The sequence below is a fragment of the Scylla paramamosain genome, chromosome 5, assembly GCF_035594125.1.
Source record: "Scylla paramamosain isolate STU-SP2022 chromosome 5, ASM3559412v1, whole genome shotgun sequence".
Lineage (NCBI taxonomy): Eukaryota > Metazoa > Arthropoda > Malacostraca > Decapoda > Portunidae > Scylla > Scylla paramamosain.
The window spans coordinates 22,345,075-22,370,129 of record NC_087155.1 but is presented as its reverse complement, the minus strand read 5'-3'; the positions used below and the strand labels follow the sequence as shown (position 1 = coordinate 22,370,129).

Here is a 25,055-nt window from a genome sequence, read left to right as displayed (position 1 = left end):
CTAAATGAATGACTGACAGAATGGCTGATTGAATGAATAAAGGAATACGTACATGAGTGAATGAATGAATGATTAACTGACTGACTGACCATTTGATCCTTACATTATATATATATATATATATATATATAAATTCATATATATATATATATATATATATATATATATATATATATATATATATATATATTTATATATATATATATATATATATATATTATATATATATATATATACATATATTTTTTTTTTTCAGCTGAATATGACTGACTGATCACAGCGCTACACAATAACTTTTAGGAAACTATGAGAGAGAGAGAGAGAGAGAGAGAGAGAGAGAGAGAGAGAGAGAGAGAGAGAGAGAGAGAGTGAGAGAGAGAGAGAGAGAGAGAGAGAGAGAGAGAGAGAGAGAAGAGAGAGAGAGATGAGAGAGAGAGAACAAGTAAATGCAATACGAATTCGCAACCAAAGAAAAAAAAAAAGAAAAGAAAAGAAAAAAAATCTAAAAGAAAACAAACAGTTTCGTGTCATTATCACCTCCTTCCTACGCCCCTTCCTCCTCTTCTTTCCTGCACCCCCACCACCTTCATCCTCACCACCACCACCACCTCCTTTTTCTTCACATGCAACTTCGCGACGAGACAGACGGTAATGTGTCTGCAGTCATCGTCCTAACTCGTCCCACAGATACTGGATTCCTTTAATGCAGCTCGCCATTAGGAAAATTAAACTCCAGCCCTGATAATCGGACGTGCGGCGCTGAGAGAGAAAGCTTGGCGGGTAGGTACTGGTGGGCGGAGAGGGTACTGGTATGGTGGGAGGTGCAATGGATAGTATGGTACGATGACAGGGGGAGGGTGGGATAAAGAAAGAGAAACAAAGGGCCGGAGGAGGCGCGGCATGATGAGATAAGGTATAGGGAGCCACGGGGGATGTAAGGGCGGGAGGGAGGGATAGATTCATGGTGGAAGGCAAGGCTGGAGGGTGTGGGTAAGGGAAAGTGAGGGTGGAATGAGGTGGACTATGTGGTGGAGTTTCCTGAGTCACGTGTCATAATTACTTAAACTTACGAGATTTGGCGAGGACTTTTAATAATCCTGAGAGCTCGGCAACGCAGCTTGGCTCCTCTTCCTCCTCCTCCTCCTCCTCCTCCTCCTCTCCTCGGCCTCGTCGCCAGATTAACGCGAGACTCAATCCCCACACCTTGGAAAGCACCGGCTCTGCCTCTCTTCCCCGACTCCTCCCTTCTTAGTCTCCGAGCATGAATGAATGAAGCTTCGAACGCTCTGTCTCGGGTTTCAAATCAAACGGAATCAAAACGGCTTATTAATCTTGAAGGCGATTGCATTTCATCATTACCTCCAGGCAACTTGTAGCACTTGGGGAGTCTCGTCTGGAGGTGCATATTTGTGGTGGTAATTAATCTGATTACTGCTTTGTTTTTTTTTGTTTTTGTTTTTTTTAATCGATAAAACTCAGGACCGCCGTGTGCTCACCTGGCGCTGCTGAGTCTCGCCTGCAGTCAAGAATAATATTTATTCAATCTTCACGGGTATTTGTTTTCTTCTATTTAAGTGAATAATAATAATAAAATTAATAATAATATATATATATATATATATATATATATATATATATATATTTATATTTATATATATATATATATATATATATATATATATATATATATATATATATATATATATATATATATATATATATATATATATATATATATATATATATATGAATTAGCTCTCAGAAGCCACTGATCACCTCAGCATTATCAAATAAAAGAAGACATCAACATAGATATAAAAGCAACCATATTAGAGGCTCCATAGATATCACAAGATATGAAAGTTGAGATTGGCAAGCACAGGTAGAGGACAGACAACGGCGGAACAGACGGCACCAGACATTTTAGCGTTGTACATTCTAATTTTTCTCTTACTGCATGCCTACTTATAATTGTTGCAACTGATACGAAACAGACCACGTGCTGTAAATCTCAGCTACTAAATGAAACAGCCTAGTGAGACCTAGGCTCTGTTGTCGTTTAAAACTTACTTGTATTACATTGTTTACTTGCGTTTCTTCATACCCCCCCCGCCCACCAGACCCACACCTACCATAAAATACATTTCAAACTCAGATACAACTGCAAAAGAGAACGCATTTCAAGTAAAACAGGAATGTGTCACGGCAGCCGCACAACACCAGCCTGGAGCAGCACTACCAAATTCCTGCGCCATCTGTCAAAACTCAGGCGACGTGGCTTTCCCTCCTGAAGGAATGGTCGGCAGGGCGCCGTCCCTCTCCCCTCCCCCCAGTAAGCAGACAGGGCAGACAGGCGATCGGTGGTGCCTTTGGGATCCTAGCGGTGACCCGGGGATTTATAGCCAACTTTCCATTTAACTCCCTTCCAACTAGAGGGTCATCAATCTCAACTTGAGACTCGGGATATTAGAAAAGTTCATAAAGAATAAAGACAAGAGTCAGCACGGGTTTATGTATACCTGAGTATGTGTGTGCGTGGGAGGAAGTTGGCAAGGATTTACGTTTATGTACTCGCAAATGTGCGTCAGGATTAACATACGGTTGGTGTGTGTATGTATACTCGTGTGTGTGTGCGTATGTTGGAAGGCGTCACCAGAGTACGAATGGATGCCCCCGAAGTGTATGAGACGTGTCGCGACTTGGGTGGGAGTATCTATGTCCTGTGAGTGGGGATTGCAAGTGTAGTCCATGACAACAACCAAGTGTTACAATTTATTCACCGAATAAAGTGTAACAAAAGAGAGAAAAAATGTATAGACAGAAAAAAAAATCGCATGAAAAATATAAATCAAAACAACATTCTCATCAGACGCGTCAGACCCTTACCTTTGATCCCTGGCGGGATGAAGCGTGATTCCTGCGAGGGGAGGGAGGGGCTGGCAAGGACAGCTGAGGGAGGGAGGGAGCGAGGCAGAGGGAAGGCAGGGGACACTGGAATGGAAGGAATCTGCTAAGATGGAGAAATGAGGAAGGTGAAAAAACAAATGCTCTATTCACCATATATATATTCACACTCAAAAGAGCAGAAGGAAGAGAGGTTTAAGGAAGAATTACAGAATGACCAAGAGGAGAAAAAACAAATCAAGTTAGACATAATATATATATATATATATATATATATATATATATATATATATATATATATATATATATATATATATATATATATATATATATATATATATATATATATATATATATATATATATATATATGGGCATAAACATATACGAATTATTACATATTTGTAAACTCTAATATCTGATGTCACTTGTACTTGATGTAGTTGTACTTTCTTAGTGATATTCTCTCTCTCTCTCTCTCTCTCTCTCTCTCTCTCTCTCTCTCTCTCTCTCTCTCTCTCTCTCATCCCCACCACCACCACCACCACCACAACCTCCCCGTCAGTATTAGGAACAATTCGACGCACGCTGACCACCGCCACTACTGCCCACCACCGCTGCCATTACTACTCCTTGCCCTACAGTATCGCCACCACCTATATCCATCTCGTTAAAAGCGGCAGAAGCTGGCGGCCACGCGGGGGTCGTAAGCTCGTTAGGACCAGTTCCCGCGCCCGCCAGCATGATAATGGCCTTTTTAGGGGTGTTGCATAGCGGCCAAGAGAAATTGCTGCTGTCACGGCATTAGAGAGCTTGACAGGACAGCGCCGTGGAGAGAGAGAGAGAGAGAGAGAGAGAGAGAGAGAGAGAGAGAGAGAGAGAGAGAGAGAGAGAGAGAGAGAGAGAGGGAGAGAGAGAGAGAGAGAGAGAGAGAGAGAGAGAGAGAGAGAGACGATCATTTTTAACTCCCTTTTAACTTCAGTCTACTTTCTCCCTCTAACTCCAGTCTACTTCCTCCCTTTAATTCTAGCCTACTTCGAACGCTTATCGCAGGTGTTGAAACAGAAAGGAGTAAAATCTTAGCGATATAATAAATCCATTCGTCGTATAATAAAGGCTTGTACAGAAAATACTAGCGACTCAGCAAAGATATGTGGATGAATGTATCTATTACATTGTATTCATCTAATGGTATGGTCAGTTAAATCTCAGATAGGTAATTAATGACTAAAACTAAATACAAATAATTATTTATCTGTATTATCTTTTGTCTGCCTGCCTTCATTATCTTACCATGCAGTCATTCTCCTTTTCCATTTCCTTAACTACGTTATATTTTTTTTTCTCTCATGTTTTTTGTTTAATTTTCCTTTCCTTTTATCTTCCTTTATAACAGTTTACCGCCGTAGTCATGATGGTGCATGCAATCCTTTACAGTTGTATATAAACATTCTTTTGCCCTCCCTATCTCCCCTTCGTTCAGTAAAATGAAGGCATTTCTTGTCCTTTACTCTACCTACCTTCATTACTTTGCCTAACAGATCAATTTCCTTTTGTAATAAGTTTTCTTCTTACTTAACACATTTGCACATGGTTATAAATGCAGCCTTTATGCAAATCACCATGACTATTGTTCCTCGGTTTAACTTTGTAATGGAGACACTCAGCCTTAAACTTCGTGACAAATTGTTCAGCGTTGAATAAAATGGACGTGTGTTGACGCTGATTGGGCGGCCTTCAGCGGCGCGGCTCCTCCTGTCTACCTTACGAGACTTTTACGAACCCTCAACGCCCATTGTTTTCTCCCAGCCGCGTTCCGTGCCCCAGTCAGCCACCCAAGGTCACAGCGCGCCCGGGTCCCTCATTACTTATACCTACTGGTCATATTCATGGATGTCCTACGCTGTCTTAGGCCTCCACAAACAAAGAAAAGGCCTGCATAAGCAATAAGCAAAATAAGCCAAGAAAAACAAGGCAAGGAAAGCCATATGCCAGCTGAGAAATGCTTACACACAATCCTATACTAGACAAGCTTTAAACCGTGCAAGCCCTACTATACTGTATACACATGCCTAACACTGCACCAGCCCTTATTAGAGGTTGCTTGGAGATGGAAGGGCAGCTTGTTGCGAGAAGAGAAGCTTGCAGCAGAAAAAGGAAGCTTGTAGTAGACCAGCGGGAGGGATAAAGTGGCTTGGAGTAAGAAAGTATTAGGGACAATGCAGCCAGAGAAGGCTGCATTAAGAAGGATAGCTTAGTGTTGAATGGATAGCTCCAAGCAGGAAGAGTGACTATGAAAACAAGAATAAGAACAAAAATAATAACAATAATTATAACAGCGACATTTCATAATAATAAAATCCTCCCAGAACACGAAGATCCAGGATGAATTACCAAAATGAGAGTGATAATACCCACGCAAATTTCATAACGCACGGTGTAATCCCCCAAAAGTTGAAGCATTGCACCGTGACACGTGACGCGAAGCTGAACATTCGCTCGACGGACCACAAAATTCAACCAAAGCAGTCGAAAACATTAACAAGCGGGACCAAATAATCCACAATTGCCGACACGAGTCCAGAGATCAATAGAGTTCAAAACACGTCCAAGTAATAAGTAGACCAGAGCGATTTAAGACAGTCCATATCAGTCCAAAATATTTAAAAATTCGAAAACAGTCCAAGTGTCAAAAAACAGACGAATCCTTCTATCTGGCAACACAACAAACCAATAATAGTTGCTCTTCATGATGTGTGGCACGTGTTCCTTATCCTCCTTCCTTTAATTCCCTCATTTTCTCCCTCTCGCCATTTACTTTCTTCCTTCGTCATTCTCTAAAGTTCTATCTGTCCATATTCTTCCCTCACCTGCTTCATCTCTTCTTCATTTTCCTATTCTTTATCCTCCCTTCTTTAAATTCTCTTTATTACTTTTCCATTCTCCTCGGTTCTCTTCCGCCTATCATTTTCTTTTGCCACCTCTTTATCACCCATCTTCACCTCTGCTTTTTCTTTCATTTTCCTTCTCCTCTTTTCAACTTCCTTTACCTTTCCATCCCCCACCTTCCTTTTTATTAGTTCTCCTTTTCTCCTGACGTCCCTCATCCTCCTCGGTCTCTTCTCCATTTTCTATCTTCGCCTCTTTCATCATCTTTCGACGCCATGACCTGGAAATAATTCAAGGTCAGCCTCTAACCTTGGCTCACGAGTTTCACCCAAGTGTTATTAATCTGCGTTGAGGGAGGAAGGTCAACTCGGACGAAAGATAGTATAATAAGCCACATCGTGAAATATGTGCACCATTCCCTTCCTGTAGTTAAAAAAAATAAATAAAAAATTGCAAGTGTGTGTGTGTGTGTGTGTGTGTGTGTGTATGTGTGTGTGTGTGTGTGTGTGTGTGTGTGTGTGTGTGTGTGTGTGTGTGTGTGTGTGTGTGTGTGTGTGTGTGTGTGTGACAAATACGAGTACACATAAAGACAAATAAACAGATGGATCGATATGGTTAATCATTTCTTAAAATGTTTCATCTGCTATCTGATAATAGCGAAACTTTTACTTTATATGTGATTGAACATGAAACTTCAGCTCACTCGTGGCATGGTTTGGCAAGCTAGGGAAATGTGCGTACCTAGCGGTAAAAAAGAAGAGAATAAATGAATAAATGAATAGATAATAAATAAATGAATAATAAAAATCCAACCACAGATCAGTATAAAAAGATGAAGCTCCATTTTGCGACAAATAACTGTTCTTTCATAAGGGCTATTTTGCAAATGTCAGAGATTCTTAGTCGAGTTATTTTGGATTATATATTTTTTTTTTGCACTAATGAGGCAAAATTCTTGTTAAGCTCTCATTAGAATCATGAAAACACCTCTGAAAACCCTGATAACTTCCAGTAAAGCCTGTTAAAATTAGCCGAGATAAGACGCAAAATTGTTTGAGAATGCAGTTTCATGATATGTGGCACCGTCATACACAGCATACACAACATACACCACCACCCTGGGTTTACGACCGGCACGAAATCTATTCTGTATATATAGGTCAACAGCAGCAGCATGAGCAGCAGCATCAGCAGCAGTGCAGGGCGGAAAATGCACCCACCCTTTGGCCCTTCAAGTAAAGTCTGACAGAATTTGATACGGGATACTGTCAAAGGAGATGGAGCACAAAGGTGGAAGCACAAAGGTTCAACAGGAGTGTTTTCAGATGGATCAATGCATATTTAATGAATGGAAAACAACGAGCCAGCCTTGAGGGAGAGACAGTGAATGGTGGTGACTTGTGTCCCGCTGGTGCACTATTACTCCAATGCTTTATGCTTTCTTTATTGCTAATCTACATAGACAGTGCCTAAATACATACTGGTGAACTTATGTTGGTAAGAGCATTATATTAAGGAGTAAGAAAACAGAACATAAGGAAGCTGCAGGAAGCCAGTAAGTTTGATCGTAGCAGTTCCCAAATAACACATACAGTACATACCTGTGACTAACGCATCCATATCCATAAATCTATGTAATGTTAATTTAAAGTTCCTAATTAACTATGCACTAACAACCTGATTAGTGATTACTGAGAAGGAAAGAGAGAGAGAGAGAGAGAGAGAGAGAGAGAGAGAGAGAGAGAGAGAGAGAGAGAGAGAGAGAGAGAGAGAGAGAGAGATCCCAGTATCACCATTCCCTACACCACTTTACCTCGTCTTTCTTACTATTTTCCCGTCTGCCCACCACCACCACCACCACTACGACTAATACACTCTCCCTCGTATCCCATACCGCTTCGCCGTGCCCCTCTCACCACCCCACCACTATCATCACCACCACCACCAAACAGCCTCCCGCGGACCAGTCGGGGCGGCGCCGCAGTATACATTTTGGTCTGGGAAACACGCCATAAAGAGCGCGCCGGCCTGACGTGTTTGAAAGGATGGAAAGTCCCTCTTAAGTGGCGAGAAGTCGGCGATCAACACCCACCTAGACGCTCGCCACTATACATAACACACTTAGGGATCCAAAAGGCAAAGCGGGCACGCCATGATACCGAAATACCTTCATTCATTCTCCTCCTTCTCTTCCTCCTCTTTCACCTCTTCCAACTCCTCCTTCTCCTTCTCCTTCTCCTTCTCCTCCTTCTCTACCGTCTCATTTTAAAGCTCTTTCTCTTCCTTGTTCTCCTCGCTTCTTTTTATTCTCTTTCTATTTTATTTTTCTATCTTTATCTTAATTATTTTCTCTTATTTTTTTTATCCTTTTGTTGATTTCTTTCATGTCTTGCCTCTTCTCTTCTTTCTTCCTATGTCACGTCCTTTCTTTTAATCTTCTTTCTACTTTTCCTCTTTATCTTCTTTATTTTTTTATACCGACATTCCTGGCGCAACTGATATCCCTGTTTAATTCTTCCATCCATCTATGCTTTCGTTTTAAGTGATGTTTCTGCTCTCTATTTTCCTCATTCTCCATTTCATCTTGTTTTACACGTCATAAGTACCTTCTTCCTTTGGCTTTTGATTTTTCTCCTCCTCTTCCTTTTTAATCCCACTTACTTCCCTCTTTGATTCTATTTTTTTCTATTTTCCAGCTTATCCTCTTCCTCTTCTTATTGATTTTTCTATCCCTCCTTATTCTTAAATATCATTCCTCATTTGTGTAATGGTTATTATAAGGAAGTCAATTCTTACAATGGCGTTCATCCTCAGTAATTATGTACTAATCTGGAGAAACGGTTTTATATTGAAAATACTCTAATGATCAAGGAGTCAGAGATGAGCACTATGGCTAAGAGCTAGTGTTACATTTATATTCACAATTCATACGAGATTTATTGCTTCTTTTCTACTTCAGCGGGGCTTTTAACTTCCCTTCCTCCATGTTTCATCGTGCGTCGTTACCACTCTACGCTTGGCTGTTCAGTGATGTGTTTACATATTACAAGGAATATTGCACTGACGACAGGAAGAGTATGTATTTTTATAAGAAGAGTCTGAACAAACGCATTTTTCATCATATAAGAAAAATATCGGCTTAATGTCGCTTTAGAAAGAAAAAAAAAAGTTATAAATAATCAGTAAAATGGGACAAGTAATTTATTTCTCAAGGTCTGATATGATACTGTTCGTGGAAATCTGAACTGTAATAACGTAGAAGACACAGAGAGAAATGCAGATTGTTTCAGAAATTGTCAGGGAAGGCGATGAATAAAGGAAGCTTTTCATCGTTATTGTATGTATCGAATAGAATCGAGAACTAATGAAAAAATTTAAAAAATGCAAATCAGCACCGCGAATAAAGAAAGTATTTTATATTCACAGGTCTGCCTTGGTGCCTGAGTTTATCCAGCACTCATCTCGTATCCTCAGCTCATAAATCCACGCCAGCACCCGCAGCATCTACCGCTGTCTCACCTTTAATAAACTGTTCAGCGTTATTAACAAGCTTGTAATTTATACAGGAAAACTCATATACTATTACACACACACACACACACACACACACACACACACACACACACACAAACACACACACACACACACACACACACACACACACACACACACACACACACACACACACACACCATCAATTCACCCCACCCACCACTATTTTTCCACCTGTCAATGCTCCAGGGACCTTTTTGGGACCAACACTCCCCATCCTTACAAAGACGACAGACAGGCTTACCAGGGAACAAATTTAGATTTTTCGTGCAAGTAGAGTTGAATGTTATTAGCGAGAGAGAGAGAGAGAGAGAGAGAGAGAGAGAGAGAGAGAGAGAGAGAGAGAGAGAGAGAGAGAGAGAGAGAGAGAGAGAGAGAGAGAGAGAGATAAGATTACAGACAGAGACAGAAAAGACGGGAAGATAAAATACAGACACGACTTTACATCTATTCCTGGTTTTCGTAAAACCTAAATATTACCCACAGTGTGCAGGGAATGAGCTCCCTTGCGTCACGTGTGGTTTACGTGCGAGCTCTGAACAGCTTCATGGATGTAATGGTTTTATTCCTTCTGCATAATCATAGTCACGATCTAGTCACGCTCTGCCCATAATCCTGTCAAATATCGTTGCATAATGCACTTCCCTAGTGTGAATATGCCCCTTCTATCTAGTGGAGCATTAGTTATATTTAGTTGTGAATACATCTTTCTTATTTCCTACAAGAAGCTGGTTAAAGGGATGTGATGGTCCCCAACATATGTTCCATCCCCCATTATTCCGTCTCTTCAGCACTCCAGCACTCCAGGGATCGCATTCTCAAGTTTCGATCTTTCATCTCGACTACTTCAAAGAGTCCCTAGGTTACTGGAGTTAATTTGTGTTTTGAAGTATAATTTCATGATTATAGATATCATTACTGGGGAACATACCCATGAGAACCTGACCAATCATCTCTGTAGTCTTCATAAACAGTCCTTAATTACGAAAGAAGCGTTTCAAAATACGAACATTTGTAGCACTTACTTTCTCTTGCAACAAATGTTATATCAGCAAGTGGAAAGTACGTGCGTGATGCCTCACCGTTGTTGTGAATTTATGATGGAGCAAGAGAGAGAGAGGCGGCGGTTGTGAGTAGAAGAGTTACGATGGTAAAGGCCAGGCGGCGGGGAGCAGGAAGGAGGGATAGCAGGCCAGGGAGACACAGCCGACAATACCAGTCCCAGCAACAGGCACAATGAGTAACGTTTATAGCGCCAGGCCTCCACACACATGGGGCACCTCAATAAAGGCTTTTTTATTGCACTCCAAGCATGAATTTATGGCCATTCGAGAAGCAGCATAAAAATACTTTACCCATAAGGGATCACGGGAATGGTTCATCGCCAGTGTCAAAGGGGACAGGAGCTTCTATAAATGGGTGTTCATTCCTCTGTCTGGAGAGAAACACTAACCTTTAGCTAAAAAAGAATTCTTACACGTTTCAGTGACGAATTCTGAATACGTTTAACAGACTCTAATTGAAGTTAATATTACGTTGCTTATAGAATGTTTTGAAAATTTTAGCAAGAATTTTTCACATTTCTCATCTCTGTGGTCTTTAAAAAAGTCTAGTGAGAGCGAATATATATATATATATATATATATATATATATATATATATATATATATATATATATATATATATATATATATATATATATATATGAGGTTTATAAGACTAAGGTTTCTATATGTTCCTTCCACTAATCCTGACGAATTCTTGTGAAACTATTACCCTTCACAGAAAACACCCTGGGGTCTCCATCATTTCCAATAGAGCCTCTTAAAAGTAGTCCAAATAGGATATCGGAATGCTTAGGAATATAGTTATATTGCCTGTGTTCTTATTATTTTGTTTTCCCATCATGACTGTCTTTTAAGGCAAGTGAGATTATTCTTGAGGTTCTCATGGCTGTTTTGCTTCCCATCCTTGTTAAACTGTCACCAGAATTATGAAAATACCCTCGGAAAATCCAGTAATTTCGACTAGAATACATAACAAGTCGAGACGAGACACTGAAATGTTTCTTAATACGGTCCTGAACACCTTGTAAAGGGGAAGGGAAGGAGTGAAATGGCTGAGAGCTTTAGACACATACTCTTCACTTTCTTTGCTCTCTTATCCACTTATGACAAGCGCAGCTAATATATGTGCCAGGTATGCAATAATGAATGCGTGACACCACCAACGCTACTACTGACACCACTATTATCATCACTATCTCTCCCCACATGCCATGCCCCTCTAAGCCTCATAGCCCCTCCCCCCCTACAAACAGCCCCTTCTCAGCCATGAAGGAGAACTGCCAGCCTGAAATGTCGGTCCCTTGACAACAGTGATTCAGGTAACAGGAAGGAGACAGGGGAGAGGGGGATAGGAGAAAGAAAAATAAGAGAGCCTAAGGAGTAAGGAAAGATGGACGAGAGGATAGTAAAAAGATGAGTCATGGACATCAAAAAAGCCTCCCAGCTACAGTATAATTAACTTTTCAGTATCATCGTTCCCTCTGTTATACGTACATCTATCTCCCATACGTAATACTATTGGCATTTCGGAGACTGTTATCACCACTATTACCACCCTAATCACCAAACACTTTACCGCCTGATACCAATCTGCCACTCAAGGAATGTATTGATCCTTGCTGACAGTCATTATCATTTCGTTTATATCGTAAGCATATCAGTTACCCATTTACATTACATAACTCACTGATGACTGTATTCCGTCGAGACTGATTTATCTTCAGTTGGCCAGTTTATACCTTACTTCATCTCTTCAGAAATACCGTACTACGCAATATTGTTCATCATATTCACCCTACCCTATATTTATATTGTATTCTTTTCCAAAAGTTACTTAATGTGCCTGTTCTTTAGGTTTTGCCTGATATCTATAGGAAATTATTTGGGATTTCAAGGATGTTATTCAGGATTCGTGATAATTAAATAAGAATTTAGCATTGCCAGTGAGAAAAGCACATATGAGAATCCGGCTAATCATCTCTGAGGCCTTTTAAAACTAATCTTGTGTTACATCAGTAAAGTTTCAAAATAGTACATATCAGAAGAAATTTCAGCGTGATGGTTGAGTCCCCCTTGAAATTTCACGTGGCGCATGCGTTTTCCACGAGCTTTGTTTACAGTGGAGGAGGCAGACGCAGACATACCTACTGCTAGTGGTGCCCTATCTGTCAAGTGAATCCTGGGCCGGTCTGAGGAGGGTACCACGGAAACACCACATGAACGATGGGCATTACCAAGGACAGACTTCTGTACATGTAAGTGTGGTGGAGCTTTACGTTAGCGTGCATCACCTTGAATTAATCAGTTTGAGGCATGATGAACGTGTTACTTGACAGTTTCATGAGTTCTCATAAGTCATGGTATGAGATTAAAGTGACAGCAGTGATCTACTTGTAGGGCGCGTTTGTGATATAGCCATGGTTCATATGTGAATACACGAATGCAGGTTTTCGGAAAGGGGTGTGACCACTTCATCTGTGTCGGTGTCGACGGTACCAGTTATTCAGGAAGCTAGAGATCAGTTCTCAAAGACTTCACTTTGACAACGTTTTGGAGTGATAATTATTATGGTTTTCAGGATTTTATCAAGCTTAAAGTAGTGTAACAAGTGCTTTATGTCAACAATGAGCAAAAACATGAAAACGTGGCCCATCCTCATGAGAAAATAATCTCAATAGAGCCCTAAACCTCAAAAAATTCTGTTTTCAGAAACTGATCTGATTAATTCATGCCTATAAATTTCTCAAGGCCCAATACAGAAATTTACCAAAAGATTCATAAGCAGAGAGACGTCAGTTCTTAACTTAATTTGCATTCACTACTTTAAAAATAGATGTGGGATGACCTGAATGGGATCTTCAGACTGGTGGAAGGAGAGAAGATGAGAAAGATTAGTAAAACTGAAGTGGGTGGTTAAGAATTAGTTAGAATAAGATTTTTAGAAGAATTGATAGAAATAATTGTATAATTAATGCTATGAATTACTGGAACATGCACTCACTGCAGCCAGGTACTAAATTTAGTTACCATAGACAAAGTAGATCCAGAAGCCATGCCTCCTGCCTTCTCCCTTTTCAGCAGGCAGCTGCCAGGTCCTCAGAGCAAGATTCAATAGGAGTCTCTAGAAGGAGAAAGAAGGTGGAACTGGAGACTGAACCTACCAAGGGTTTTAAGAGATATTTCATATAAGTTGGAATTTTGATAAGTTGGCAAAGGCTGAGCCCTATTATGCCAATTTATGTAAGTTTTACTGCACATATAAACTATACTTCTCTTAATGTATCTTTTCTTATTTATTTATTCAATTTAATCATTACTGCTCTCCTGTTGCAGATAGAAGCAAGATGGCAACAAAACAGAAACTCTCAAGAAAGCGGGGAAATGAACACCTTAGAGACATAACTAGCAACTTTATTGAGGCATCTGAAATTACCATTAGCAGATCAAAAAGGAGAAAGAATGGAAATGGTGAAATTATTAACACTGGAAACCAAGAAGCTGTTGAGACACAATTACAGCCATATGGTCAGATAGCACCATGTGAATCCCAACAAAAATGCTCTAATAAGCACACTTATTCAGATGGTAAAAAAACATTTTCCATTATTGATGCCTCAAGCACAGAAAAATGTGTAAGAAACAGATACAAAAACACATATGCTTCTTTGAGTAAAACTGGATTATTGTCAAATCAAATAAAGACCAAGCAATATATAGGTGCCAGTAATGTAGTGCTTATTAAAACCAATAAGGATGTTGAACATCAGAGTGCTGGAGAAAATGACAAAGGAAAAGAAATACAACAAATGGCGCCTGATTCAGTAAACATATCACTGACTGTATCAAATAACATACAAATCACTGATTCTGAAAAACTAAGTGATAATTGTACACAAGTTGTTGATTCGAATAGCATACTTAAAAATGAGAATGGGTGTTTGATTTATGTTCAAAGCCCAAGTTTTCCAAATGGCAAAACAAGAAGGACTAATGCAGAAAGAAGTTGCCCAAAAACTGTGAAACCTCACCAGGTTGCAGAACCAGAATGTTTCAAGGAAAAGTTCAATACATTAGATTCAATTATCTCTACTGAATTTTTGTCCCATGTTAATCATTCACGAAGTCCAGTATTAAATCCAATGGCTAAGGTATCTGCAATATCTGCTACTTCATCAGTGCCAACCCTGAGTGCCAGCACATCAGCAATAACAGCCATTTCAACACCAATCCCAACCTTCCCCAAGTTACCTGATGTTTTTGGAGATATGTTGAAGGTTGAAGCTGAGTACCTTGGACGAACAACTTTGACTAGTGGAAGGAAGGATGGCTGCTCAGGAAGCACACTACAGGAAATGGGTAGTGATGGCCGTGGTTGCAGTTCTGTTAAAATAAGCAAACAAAATCATTGTTCCTCAGAGTCTTGCAGTCAAAATGTTCATCATAACCAGCAAATTGTCTTCCCCCTAAGATGTACAGATCCATCCACAAGTGTTCCTTTGCCAGTGGTTGACATCTTAAGTGAAGGTCATAACTCATACGTGAAAGAAGAAGACAGCATAAGGCTAGCTAATAACGTATCAGGCACCAAGACAGGCAAGATCCATGCACTAGGAACAATAATGAGAAGTGCCAGCTCTGAGGACCCAAGCTTCTTGCAGGTTGACACTTGGGCTACACATATGCTGCAAAATCTAGAGCTGCTGTACAAAAATGAAAGCCAGTGTGATTTCATCCTTAAATTTTGTGGAGGTGAAATTCTTAAGGTGAGTATGATCAACTGCCACTTACTCAAAAGGAAATATTCTATTAGGAGGTTCAAAGATACAAATATTATGTGTAATTTTAAAACTAGAGTTGCTTCATATTAGGTTGATCTACAAGCTATGCCTCCTGCCTCCCCCTTGTAGAACATCACCCACTTTCCCAAACTTTTATATTTAAAATTTTTCAATCACATTATCATCCAAGCTTGCCCTTGGCTGATTTTTTAAAATGTAATTACAAGAATTATAGTAATATCAAAGTGTTAATCACTCATAAAAAAATTAAAATAAATACACAAATGATATATTATATAACATCAGTTATATTAGTAATTAGATTTATCAGTCAGAATCAGCCACATGCTGTGACATCACTGCCAGAATTCACACCTGAATACATTAACATCACCACTCTATTTGCCACACTAAATACCACAGAGTTACTCTAAGCTCGAAAACTGTCAAAGAAAATTCAACCTGTCCATTTTAAGCTTTCACTCAGATATGTGCTTATCTCTTAATGTGGTAACTTCTGAATGAGGGATTGAGTTTAGCATCAGTTTGAAGCAGGAGATAACTTTTGGTGATTTTTAATTAATTTTCATTTATGTGCCACAATATTTTCCACACAATGTCTGGTGTCCTAATTGAGGACTTCCTGGTTGTAGAGTGTTAACCATGCCAGGTCAGAGGCAAAGTCCAGTACTTGTGCAAGGTGTGAGAATAATCTTTCATTTTCAGCATTCAGTTATTTTTACAGTATATCTAAATTAAGTACTCCATTGACCTCACAATTAATCATCTTCCTGTGAAAGAGTTAACATTAACTCAGATCAGGCTGCAAGGGTATCTACTTGTATGTTCATTATTATTCATATATTACTTATGAAAGGACATCTCTGTGCCCACATTTCCTTTGGGGGACAAATCAGCAGGAAACATTTTAAACCCCATGTACGTTGTAGGAAATATATACATAAATGAAAAAAAATTTGAGAGAGAGAGAGAGAGAGAGAGAGAGAGAGAGAGAGAGAGAGAGAGAGAGAGAGAGAGAGAGAGAGAGAGAGAGAGAGAGAGAGAGAGATGGATAGGGGGTAGGACTAACATACAAACATGAGGTGCATGTGCATGTAGAGGAGCAAACACTAATACCCTAATTCCTCGGAACATGCTACACTAAACTAGATATATTCTGGTAAGAGTATTCAGGGATAATATATTAGTTGTAAGTCTAGATTAACAGTATTACTATTCATTTCAAGTAGCTTTGAATAACAGTTGTTGCTGGTGTTTGATGCCTGGAATGTTGTTAACCATTCTACATTATGCTTTTCTAGGTACATCGAACAATCCTGCTGGCATGTACATCCCTTGTTTCTGAAGCTGATGCTGTGCAGGGTGAGAATGAATTGGTGGTCCCTGCAGACCTTAATTTTGCAAGTGTTGAACCAGTAATTAGGTAAGGAAATCAATTACTAGTCTAAATCTTTTATTTTAATGTGCATTTCTAATTTTCACAATAAAGGTAGTGAATCCTTATGAATACTTAGGAAAGTGGGACTTCCTTATCAAGATTAGCCTTTTGTTGGAAATAGTGACTGATTAAGAACACCTTGGGAAGGTGAGACTTACAATACTTTCATTGAAGGCAGAGTATTAGAATATTTGGTGCATCTTTATTACTTACACACACACACATACACACACACACCCACACAAAGCATTTCATCTTGTCTTCCCTCTTCTAAATGAGCATCTTCAACCTCTCTTCTCCTCACAAGGTTGCATATCCTGGCTTTTTGCATGTTTATTTAGAAAAGTGGATTTATTACCCACTTTTGTCACGACCATAGTGGAAAAAATTAGTGGTGTGTCTGAAACGCACACTGTCAAAGTATGATCACAATTCATCAATTTGTTAGAGAGCTATTCATGAAAAGATGTAACACAGCCCCTAAAACAAATAGCAGTATGTTGCCAATCATATGTATAGGTTAAGAGTCTTTAAGCATTACCATTACCTTCTTTAATCCTCCCTATATTGTCATTTCCATTGGCATTCAATATCAGGTAAAGATTCACTTCTGTAAGTCAGGTCATCCAAAAAAATGTAAAAAGTTGTAGCACCCATATTACATTTATAGTAGAATAGGCAGTAGTATAGGTACTTCACATTTTTAAATGCAGAGCTTTTGGTACATTCAAGTAACTATACCTATCTCAATATATTGCTTCTTGCAACTCTTTATCCTTTTGGATGTGTGTGTGTGTGTGTGTGTGTGTGTGTGTGTGTGTGTGTGTGTGTGTGTGTGTGTGTGTGTGTGTGTGTGTGTGTGTGTTTCACCTATAGTCGTCTGCTGGTCACCCAGCCAGCCGTTCCTCTGGAAAGAGCTCAGAGCTCATAGTGACTGATCTTTGGGTAGGACTGAGACCACTGACACATCACACACCGGGATAGCGAAGTCACAATCCCTCAGGTTACATCCTGTACCTACTTGCTGCTAGGTGAACAGGGGCTACACATTAAGAGCCATTTGCCTCGCTGCACCCAGGATTCAAACCCTGGCCTTCTTGGTTGTGAGTCAAGCATGCTAACCACTACACAATGTGGTGTGTGTGCATGTGTGTGTGTGTGTGTGTGTGTGTGTGTGTGTGTGTGTGTGTGTGTGTGTGTGTGTGTGTGTGTGTGTGTGGATATTGCCAGAGGTGAAAGTACAGGTTATTCTAAGAGAAAAATGTTCTATGCACATGTGCATTTTGAGGTGTTTAGCCATGGCATGAAATTCAAGTGTGGCCTGGCATCAGATACAGCGGTCACATACATATGTGCATAGAACATTTTCAACTTAAAATAATCTGTGCTTTCACCTCTGGCACTATTCACAGAAACTGTGTTACATTCTGTATGTATCTATGTATGTATGTATATACATATATGTATGTATGTATATATATATAGATGTGTGTGTATGCACACACACATCCAGGTCACCACTAATGCACACTATGTTATGTTAGATGCTATCTAACATGTAGATACTATCTAACATGACAGGTCAGTTTGCCTCTAAGTTATACAGTAATGCAGAGGACTCATAACCCTAATGCATGGATGGGCTTCAACAAGCTGTGGAGAAGTCCACAACGCAGGGCAGGTTAACAGTAGAAGGAACCAAACCACCACTGCAACCTCTCCCCCTCCCCACCATCCATAAAGATGCCAGTATAGTTACCTTATTACCCATCATATGACACCCTTTAAGAAAAATAATAATAATAACTTAAAAAAAAAAACTGTGATTTATAGCTGTTGAGTAAGAGAGAGAAAGACTAAAAGTCTGATTTTGATACATTAATTTAAAATCACTAAATAAAAATTGTTAATAACTGCAGTCATAAGTCTTTGAAGCTTGTATTTTAGAAATTTTACAGCATTTACAAACTTGATCAGTTTTGAAATTCCATTTTACATGAAACAAAATCTTTGCTTGCTTGACTGCTGTTTTCCTAATTGTCTGTTTGCATAAGTTTAACAATTACTAAATTAATCTGTGTACATGTTTATGCATGTAATATTTTTTCTAAATTGGATTCATATACATTTCAGATTTGTCTATAGTGGCCGTTTGGAAATTCAGAAGTCAATTAATGAGATGAGTGCAATTTATGCTGCTGCAAAAAGACTTGAGGTATCACTCCTGACACACATAATGGATCATCACTTTCCATATTTATTTCCACCATGTACCCAAAGGTGAGGTAAAGTAGGTTTCACATGATGAACTCGGTCAACTGGTTGCAGTGATGTATTTCATTATGTAAATGTTTGTGCACTCTTCCAATTATTTTACCCTGATATATAACAATATACTAAATTAAAATAAAATTGAAACACTTAAGAATCATACTGTACCAAGTGCCATAGTAGAATTATGTTGTACCAAGTGCCATAGTACCTGAAACCGAGTTAAGTACAGTACTTTGTTCCCTTTATCTGACGAGCAAATCAGAGGTACAGAATGCATGTCACAACAAGGTCAAAATTCCCATCCATCACACAGCCTCACATTGGACAGTGTGACAACATTTAGTGTAACTAACTGTACTAGTCTTCATATGATTTTTTGTGTAGGATTATGAAACTGTTCTTTCATTGTTCAAGGATTGGAGGCATTCTGCATCCCTTGCCTTCATATGAGTATATAACACTTTTTTTTAGCTATTTCCCATATGTTTTGAGATATTAATCCTGTCATCTTTCACATAATGACTGGTGTACATTACATTATTGATGCCGGACTATATGAGTTTTACTTAATTTCTGGATTAGAAATAATTTTCAACACTGTTTGACAGTCAGACTGAAGGAGTAAGTTTGAAGAAAATTTTAAGGTGTGAAGATATAGTGGAGCATATAAGAAATAGAGATGAGAAAGAAATTAAACAGTTTTGAAACTGGGGATCTTTCTCTCACAGGTGCTTTTGTTTGTCATAACTTTATGCATTTTTACAGTTTAACATCACTGGGAGATTGCAAAAAGCAAATAGAAAACAAGGAACAGTTCTCAACAAAGAGCATCAGTTCTGCCACTCTTTTAAGCAAGAACTTTCCTCAGAGCCCTCTCCGAGGCAAATCTGCCACCAGCAAAAACACACCAGTAGCTACCTTGATGGAAAATGAGCAGGACTTTAATTCAAAGACTTTCCAAGGTTAGTTTCCAAATTATTTGTAGTATGAGATCTATCAAGAAAGTATTTAGCCATATTAATGAGAAATTGCCCATGTCATTAGTGCACTAGTTCCTTTGCCAGACTCTTATAAAATTTCTATCAATTTCTGGGGTTTCAGTTTCTTCTATACAGTGAACACATTAGACTTCATTTATTATTAGGCTGAGCAAGCTTCCTCAGAGAAAACATCAGATGGTCCCTTTCCATAGACATACATAGAGGTAACCAGTATCTTTGCACTTCCATTCCCTTTACTGGTAGACTTTGGAAATCTCAGGCTAAATCTGTACATCCCTCTTTCAGATAGTATTGTTTAAGAGAAGAGTTTCAAGGCACCTCCATTCCCAATATGATTCTGATTCTGTGTCATTGGTCTGTTTCTTGTGTGCATAGCAAGTCATATTTGTGCTTATACTTGGTTGTATCTTTTCAGATACTGACTATTCTGAAAAAGTAGTCATGGAAGAGTATGAAACACCAGATGCCTCAGTGTATTATTTAGTAACTAACTCAAGGAATCATTCTTACACTAGTAGTCCAGGAAGGTAAGTGATGCACCTGCTAATTATATTTAGAAAGACTTAAATAGTGTGCCTGATGTGTCAAAGAATATTTTCAAATAAAATTCAATGCTATACTAAATATTGAAATTTTCTGCTGCTTCTTCCTCATTTGCCAATGTTTTTCTCCACCAACCTCATGCACTTATGGAAGGATATTTTTACATGCAGAAAATTTTGTATAACATAGGTACTGTCTTACAATTGTAATGCCATCTGCAGCTACATGCAGTGACCTAATCACATGGCCATGGCATGTTTAAAAGATAGAGAATATGGCCAGCTGAAAATATGCCACATTAAGCAATGCCGCAGTATCGATGGTCAGCCAGTATTATTTATTTACTAATCTATTTCTATACTAATACTCAGCTACTCCAAATTGGTGGCAGTAAAATGCATAAAGACATTCCGTACTATCCATTATATACATTAAAAGTTGGGTATTCTGTGTATGTGAATCGGTCTGTGGTCTGAAAAGTCTTAGAAAGTTATTTTTTTCATGTTGGATATCTTAGGTTTTTGTTTATGTAATTTTACAAGTATATGTGATCATTGAAGGCTACCTGATTAACCTGCTATTTCTCTTTAAGAAATAAGATGAGTAAACTGTATTCATTTTACCAGTAATTTATATGTATCCCATTTTTTTATAGGTCAAAAAAAATTACTGAAGAGGCCAGACCAACAAGATTTCAACTTGAAGAGGACTCTGAGAAGCTTCCCTTGAAAGCTGCAGCATGGAAGACCAGAATCTCTTCAGCCTCATCTCCTGATGTATCATTGACACTTAATACTTCAAATCTTACTCATACTCCTATGTCTTCTCCAGCTTTGGTGGGTTGCACCAGTTCAGAAACTTGCTCTTTTACTACCTCTAGCCCATCTCAAGTATTCAAGAAATATTTGCCTTCATCAGACATTAAAGTGAAGAAAAAGAACCCTCATTTGATAAGTCATGTATCTCATGAAGACCAAATTATAGAATCCATAAACAGTTCTAACCAAAACTTAGGATTGGATAATGACATAGATGCTCCTATTGAATGTAATGAGTATGATAGTGTGGCTGATATTCATGATGACCACCACACTAAAGAAAGTGAATCCAGGAAACAAAATGATGAACTCTTGGAAAAAATTTCAAGTATTTGTAGGCAACTTGAAGAAAAAGAACCAAATGATGTAAATGAATTACATGAGACAAAAATCAGAGGAGAAAAATCTGATGATAAATTAAATTTATTATCCACTATCAATAAGACAGACAGTAAAGAGGCATCTTTAACAAAGGCCAATCTTATGTCTCATGCAATTATACCTGTGAAATCAATTCTAAAGAAAAATAAAAATAAATCACATGTGAATAAAGAAACAAAGCATGTGTCTTTCCAGATGGATGAGAACAATGAACTGATCAATGAGGTTGCCACATTTTCTCTCTCTAAGGAACCTGCACAGTCATTGATTGAAGTACAGAAAACAAAAGGCAACACAAAGTCACGGAATGACACACACTCACCCGTAAAACTGACCGTCTCCATGAAGAAAAAGGTGTTGATGAATTTGGCCTTGAATGAATCTGAGACAATTGGCTCATCAAGTCTTCAGGTTAAAAGATCCCATGGTAAGAAAGGTGTTAGCTCTTCCAGTCAAGGTTATAGTAAAAGTAATGTAAATAAGGGAGATATAACCAACCATGCAAAAATCATATCAGAAGTCTTAAAAAAATATCCTCATTTAGTTAAAGATAAAAAGAAGATTCGTCTGAAAATTCTTAAGAAAGGAAATGAAAAGGAGGGAGGAGGAAAAATGAAGTCTAAAGTTCAGTATCTTGTGCTAAGTGATGGGGACACTAAATCAAAGTCAGTTACTAAAGCATCCAAAACTTCTTCCCTCTCGAAACATGACACAACCACTTCACAGACAGGACTCAGTCAGCGTTCTTTTGAGTGCCCTGAATGTACCGACATGACTTTTAAAAGTTACTTTTTGCTCAAGAAACATGTTTTCCTTTCACACAAAGATAAGAGTAATGCTATACTTTCTCGCACTGAAAATGTTCCTTATGCTTGTTATAAATGTTTTGCAAATGAGCCTTTAGAATTTGACAACTATTATACTTATCAACAACACATGGGAGAGGTACACAGTAAAACTGAGCTTCGATTGTGTAATATATGTGGGTTCAAACCTAGACGTAAAATAGAATTAGCTTATCACCAACATACACAGCATAACAAGATATCCAAAAGTTTTTGTTTCCCAAAGTGTGACCTTTGTGATCACATAGCAATAAACGATGCTGCATTGCTTAAACATCGATCACAACATAGAAATGCTGATAATTACACCTGCTCTGTGTGTGGCGTAAAATTTTGTTCTTTTGGAGCTCTGCAGGGGCACATGCAGACCAAGTTGTGTCAAACAAAACCTTCAGTGAGTCATAAGTGTCCCCATTGTCCAATGACATTTGCTCGCTCATACAACCTCAAGGCACACTGCAAATCCAGTCACAAGTCTTTACAGATATCATCACAGTCCACATCAGGAGCAAAAGAAATGCAGTCTCAAGGCTTGACACCTCATAGTACAGAGTCACAAGCTGAGGAAGCAGAAAGCAGCATTGATATAATGAAAACTAGTTCTAATTCACATAATGGGAAAGACAGTACAGATACTGAAGTTGAATGTGAAACTTTGACTGTTGTTGATGATCAGTCATCCTCTGAAGCTGAAGCTTTATCAACCGTAGCAAGCAGCTTGGTAGCATCCTTGAGATTACCAGAAGACACTATAAATCATTACATGTACTCTCAAGATAATAAGATGGACTATTCAAATACTGTGGATGGAGCAAAGGTTGAACAAGTAATATCAAAGCCAGTGGGACTTTCTGTGCATCTTGAGATTCCATCTGTCTCCGAATATCAAGATCACTCACAATGTTATGATAAACCATACAATGTTCAAACATCAGTTCAAGATAATACCAGTATAAGTTCCATATTTCCTATCAGTGTAGTTCCAAATGAAGTTCTTCCAAGTCTTGTGCCTGGACATATTGTCCCTAGTCATATCTTGCAGGCTGGATGCATGAACTCCACAAGTGCACCAGTTCTTGGAGCTGCTTCCCAGAACTGGACATATGTCACTTACCAAGTACCCTCCTCCAGTGATGATTTACCAGGTGTTTTCACAGAAACAACTTCCATAAATGCTTCTTCTGAGGATCCTCACCATAGCACCAACACAGAAAATGTTTACCATAGTACAAGTACAACCAGTGTGGAAAATATTGAAATGAATCCTTCAAATATTAGTTGTACTGCAAGTGCTCCCAATATGAATGGAGAACATACTACTGTGACTGTAACAGACACCCAGACAACCAGAAATTTAAGTCAGACTTCATCTCTTCCTGTGGCACACACTTATGATTCATTATCCTCTCAGTTTGTATGAACAGAGATGAGACTCATTTCAAAGCATCATGCAGTATTTTCATCCTTATGGTAAGATATATGTCACAGTATTTAGGCATATAACTGTAGACATTGCTTTGTAATCCATGTGTAGTTTATCTCCTTATTATCAGCTTCCATCTTTTGAATTTTCCTGATAACAAAATGAATCTCAAATTTCAAACTTCTTTTTAGTGATGGACAACGTGAGGAAAGAATGGTAGAAGTGTTAGAAGTCTCACTATGAATAGTGAAATTTTGAGGCTGTACATGACCATTTCTGGAATATTAACTTGATAAAAGACAAAATCTTTGATTATTTTTCATTTTCACCTTGTTATTGTTAAGTGGGTGAAGTTGAGGTTAGGAGGAGAGATGTGGTGTGTTGTGAGTACCTATGGGCCAGGTAGTAATAGGGATGAGATGGAGAGGGAAAGTTTTTGGACTGATTTGAATGATTGTCTACAAGACATAGGAACCGGTGTCATACTAATTGTGGGTGATTTAAATGCTCATGTTGGTAGTGAGGTAGTTGATGGTGTGGTAGGTAGGTATAGGATGCCTGGGAGGAATGGAAATGGAGAAAGTGTAAAGTGAGAGCAACTGCAAACACATGTTTTAATAAGAAAGCAATTCGTAAATTTACATAGCAGAGGCAAGATCATGGAATGGTGGCAGACAAGGTATTACTTTATTGAGTGTGGTAGGTAAGGTGTATGGTAAGATATTGATAAAGAGAATCTGAGGAGGTACAAATGGAATAATAAGGGATGTATGAGGCTTTAGGAGAGGAGGGGGCTGTTTAGAACAAGTGTTTGCTATAAGACTGATTTGTGAAAGTATTTAGCAAAAGGGAAGGAAGTATTCTGCACTTTTATGGATTTAAAGAAGTTATATGACAGAAGTGAGAAGGGAGGAATATGGGATGTCTTGAAGTTGTACAGTGTAGATGATAAGCTGTTAAAAAGGATGAAAAGTTTTCGAGAACAGTAGGTAGAGCATGTGTAATGGTAGGAAACAACATAAGCAGATGTCAAGTCCAGTCAAGGTGGGGTTATGTCATAGATGTATAATGTCATCATGACTGTTTAACATTTATATGGATGGTGTAGTGAGGAAAATCAAT

At 38.6% G+C, this 25,055-nt stretch overlaps 2 protein-coding genes across 6 annotated transcripts in view; one reads left to right on the top strand and one right to left on the bottom strand.

Moving 5' to 3' along the window:
• LOC135100675 (zinc finger protein Pegasus-like) overlaps positions 1–14,796 on the bottom strand; it is a 67,581-nt gene extending 52,785 nt beyond the window's left edge. For both annotated transcript variants that reach the window (XM_064003821.1, XM_064003820.1), the window contains exons 1-3: positions 14,660–14,796; positions 13,439–13,532; positions 2,887–2,991 (exon numbers count right to left, since the gene is read on the bottom strand). In XM_064003821.1, the coding sequence (XP_063859891.1) occupies positions 2,887–2,991; positions 13,439–13,465 (132 nt within the window). In that variant the 5' untranslated portion in view covers positions 13,466–13,532; positions 14,660–14,796. The remainder of the gene's footprint in view (positions 1–2,886; positions 2,992–13,438; positions 13,533–14,659) is intronic.
• On the top strand, positions 12,510–24,243 carry LOC135100674 (uncharacterized). 4 transcript variants are annotated; one of them, XM_064003817.1, is made up of 8 exons: positions 12,515–12,666; positions 13,490–13,651; positions 13,745–15,174; positions 16,512–16,633; positions 18,782–18,928; positions 19,688–19,884; positions 20,339–20,450; positions 21,122–24,243. In XM_064003817.1, exons 3-8 carry the CDS (start codon positions 13,756–13,758, stop codon positions 23,928–23,930), a joined length of 4,806 nt encoding a protein of 1,601 aa, XP_063859887.1. In that variant the 5' UTR covers positions 12,515–12,666; positions 13,490–13,651; positions 13,745–13,755; the 3' UTR covers positions 23,931–24,243. The 4 variants fall into 4 exon arrangements, with proteins under 4 accessions (XP_063859886.1, XP_063859887.1, XP_063859885.1 ...); XM_064003818.1 differs by having other exon boundaries at positions 12,519–12,666; positions 13,493–13,651; XM_064003816.1 differs by lacking the exon at positions 13,490–13,651 and having other exon boundaries at positions 12,510–12,666.
• The last annotated feature ends 812 nt before the right edge of the window (positions 24,244–25,055 follow it).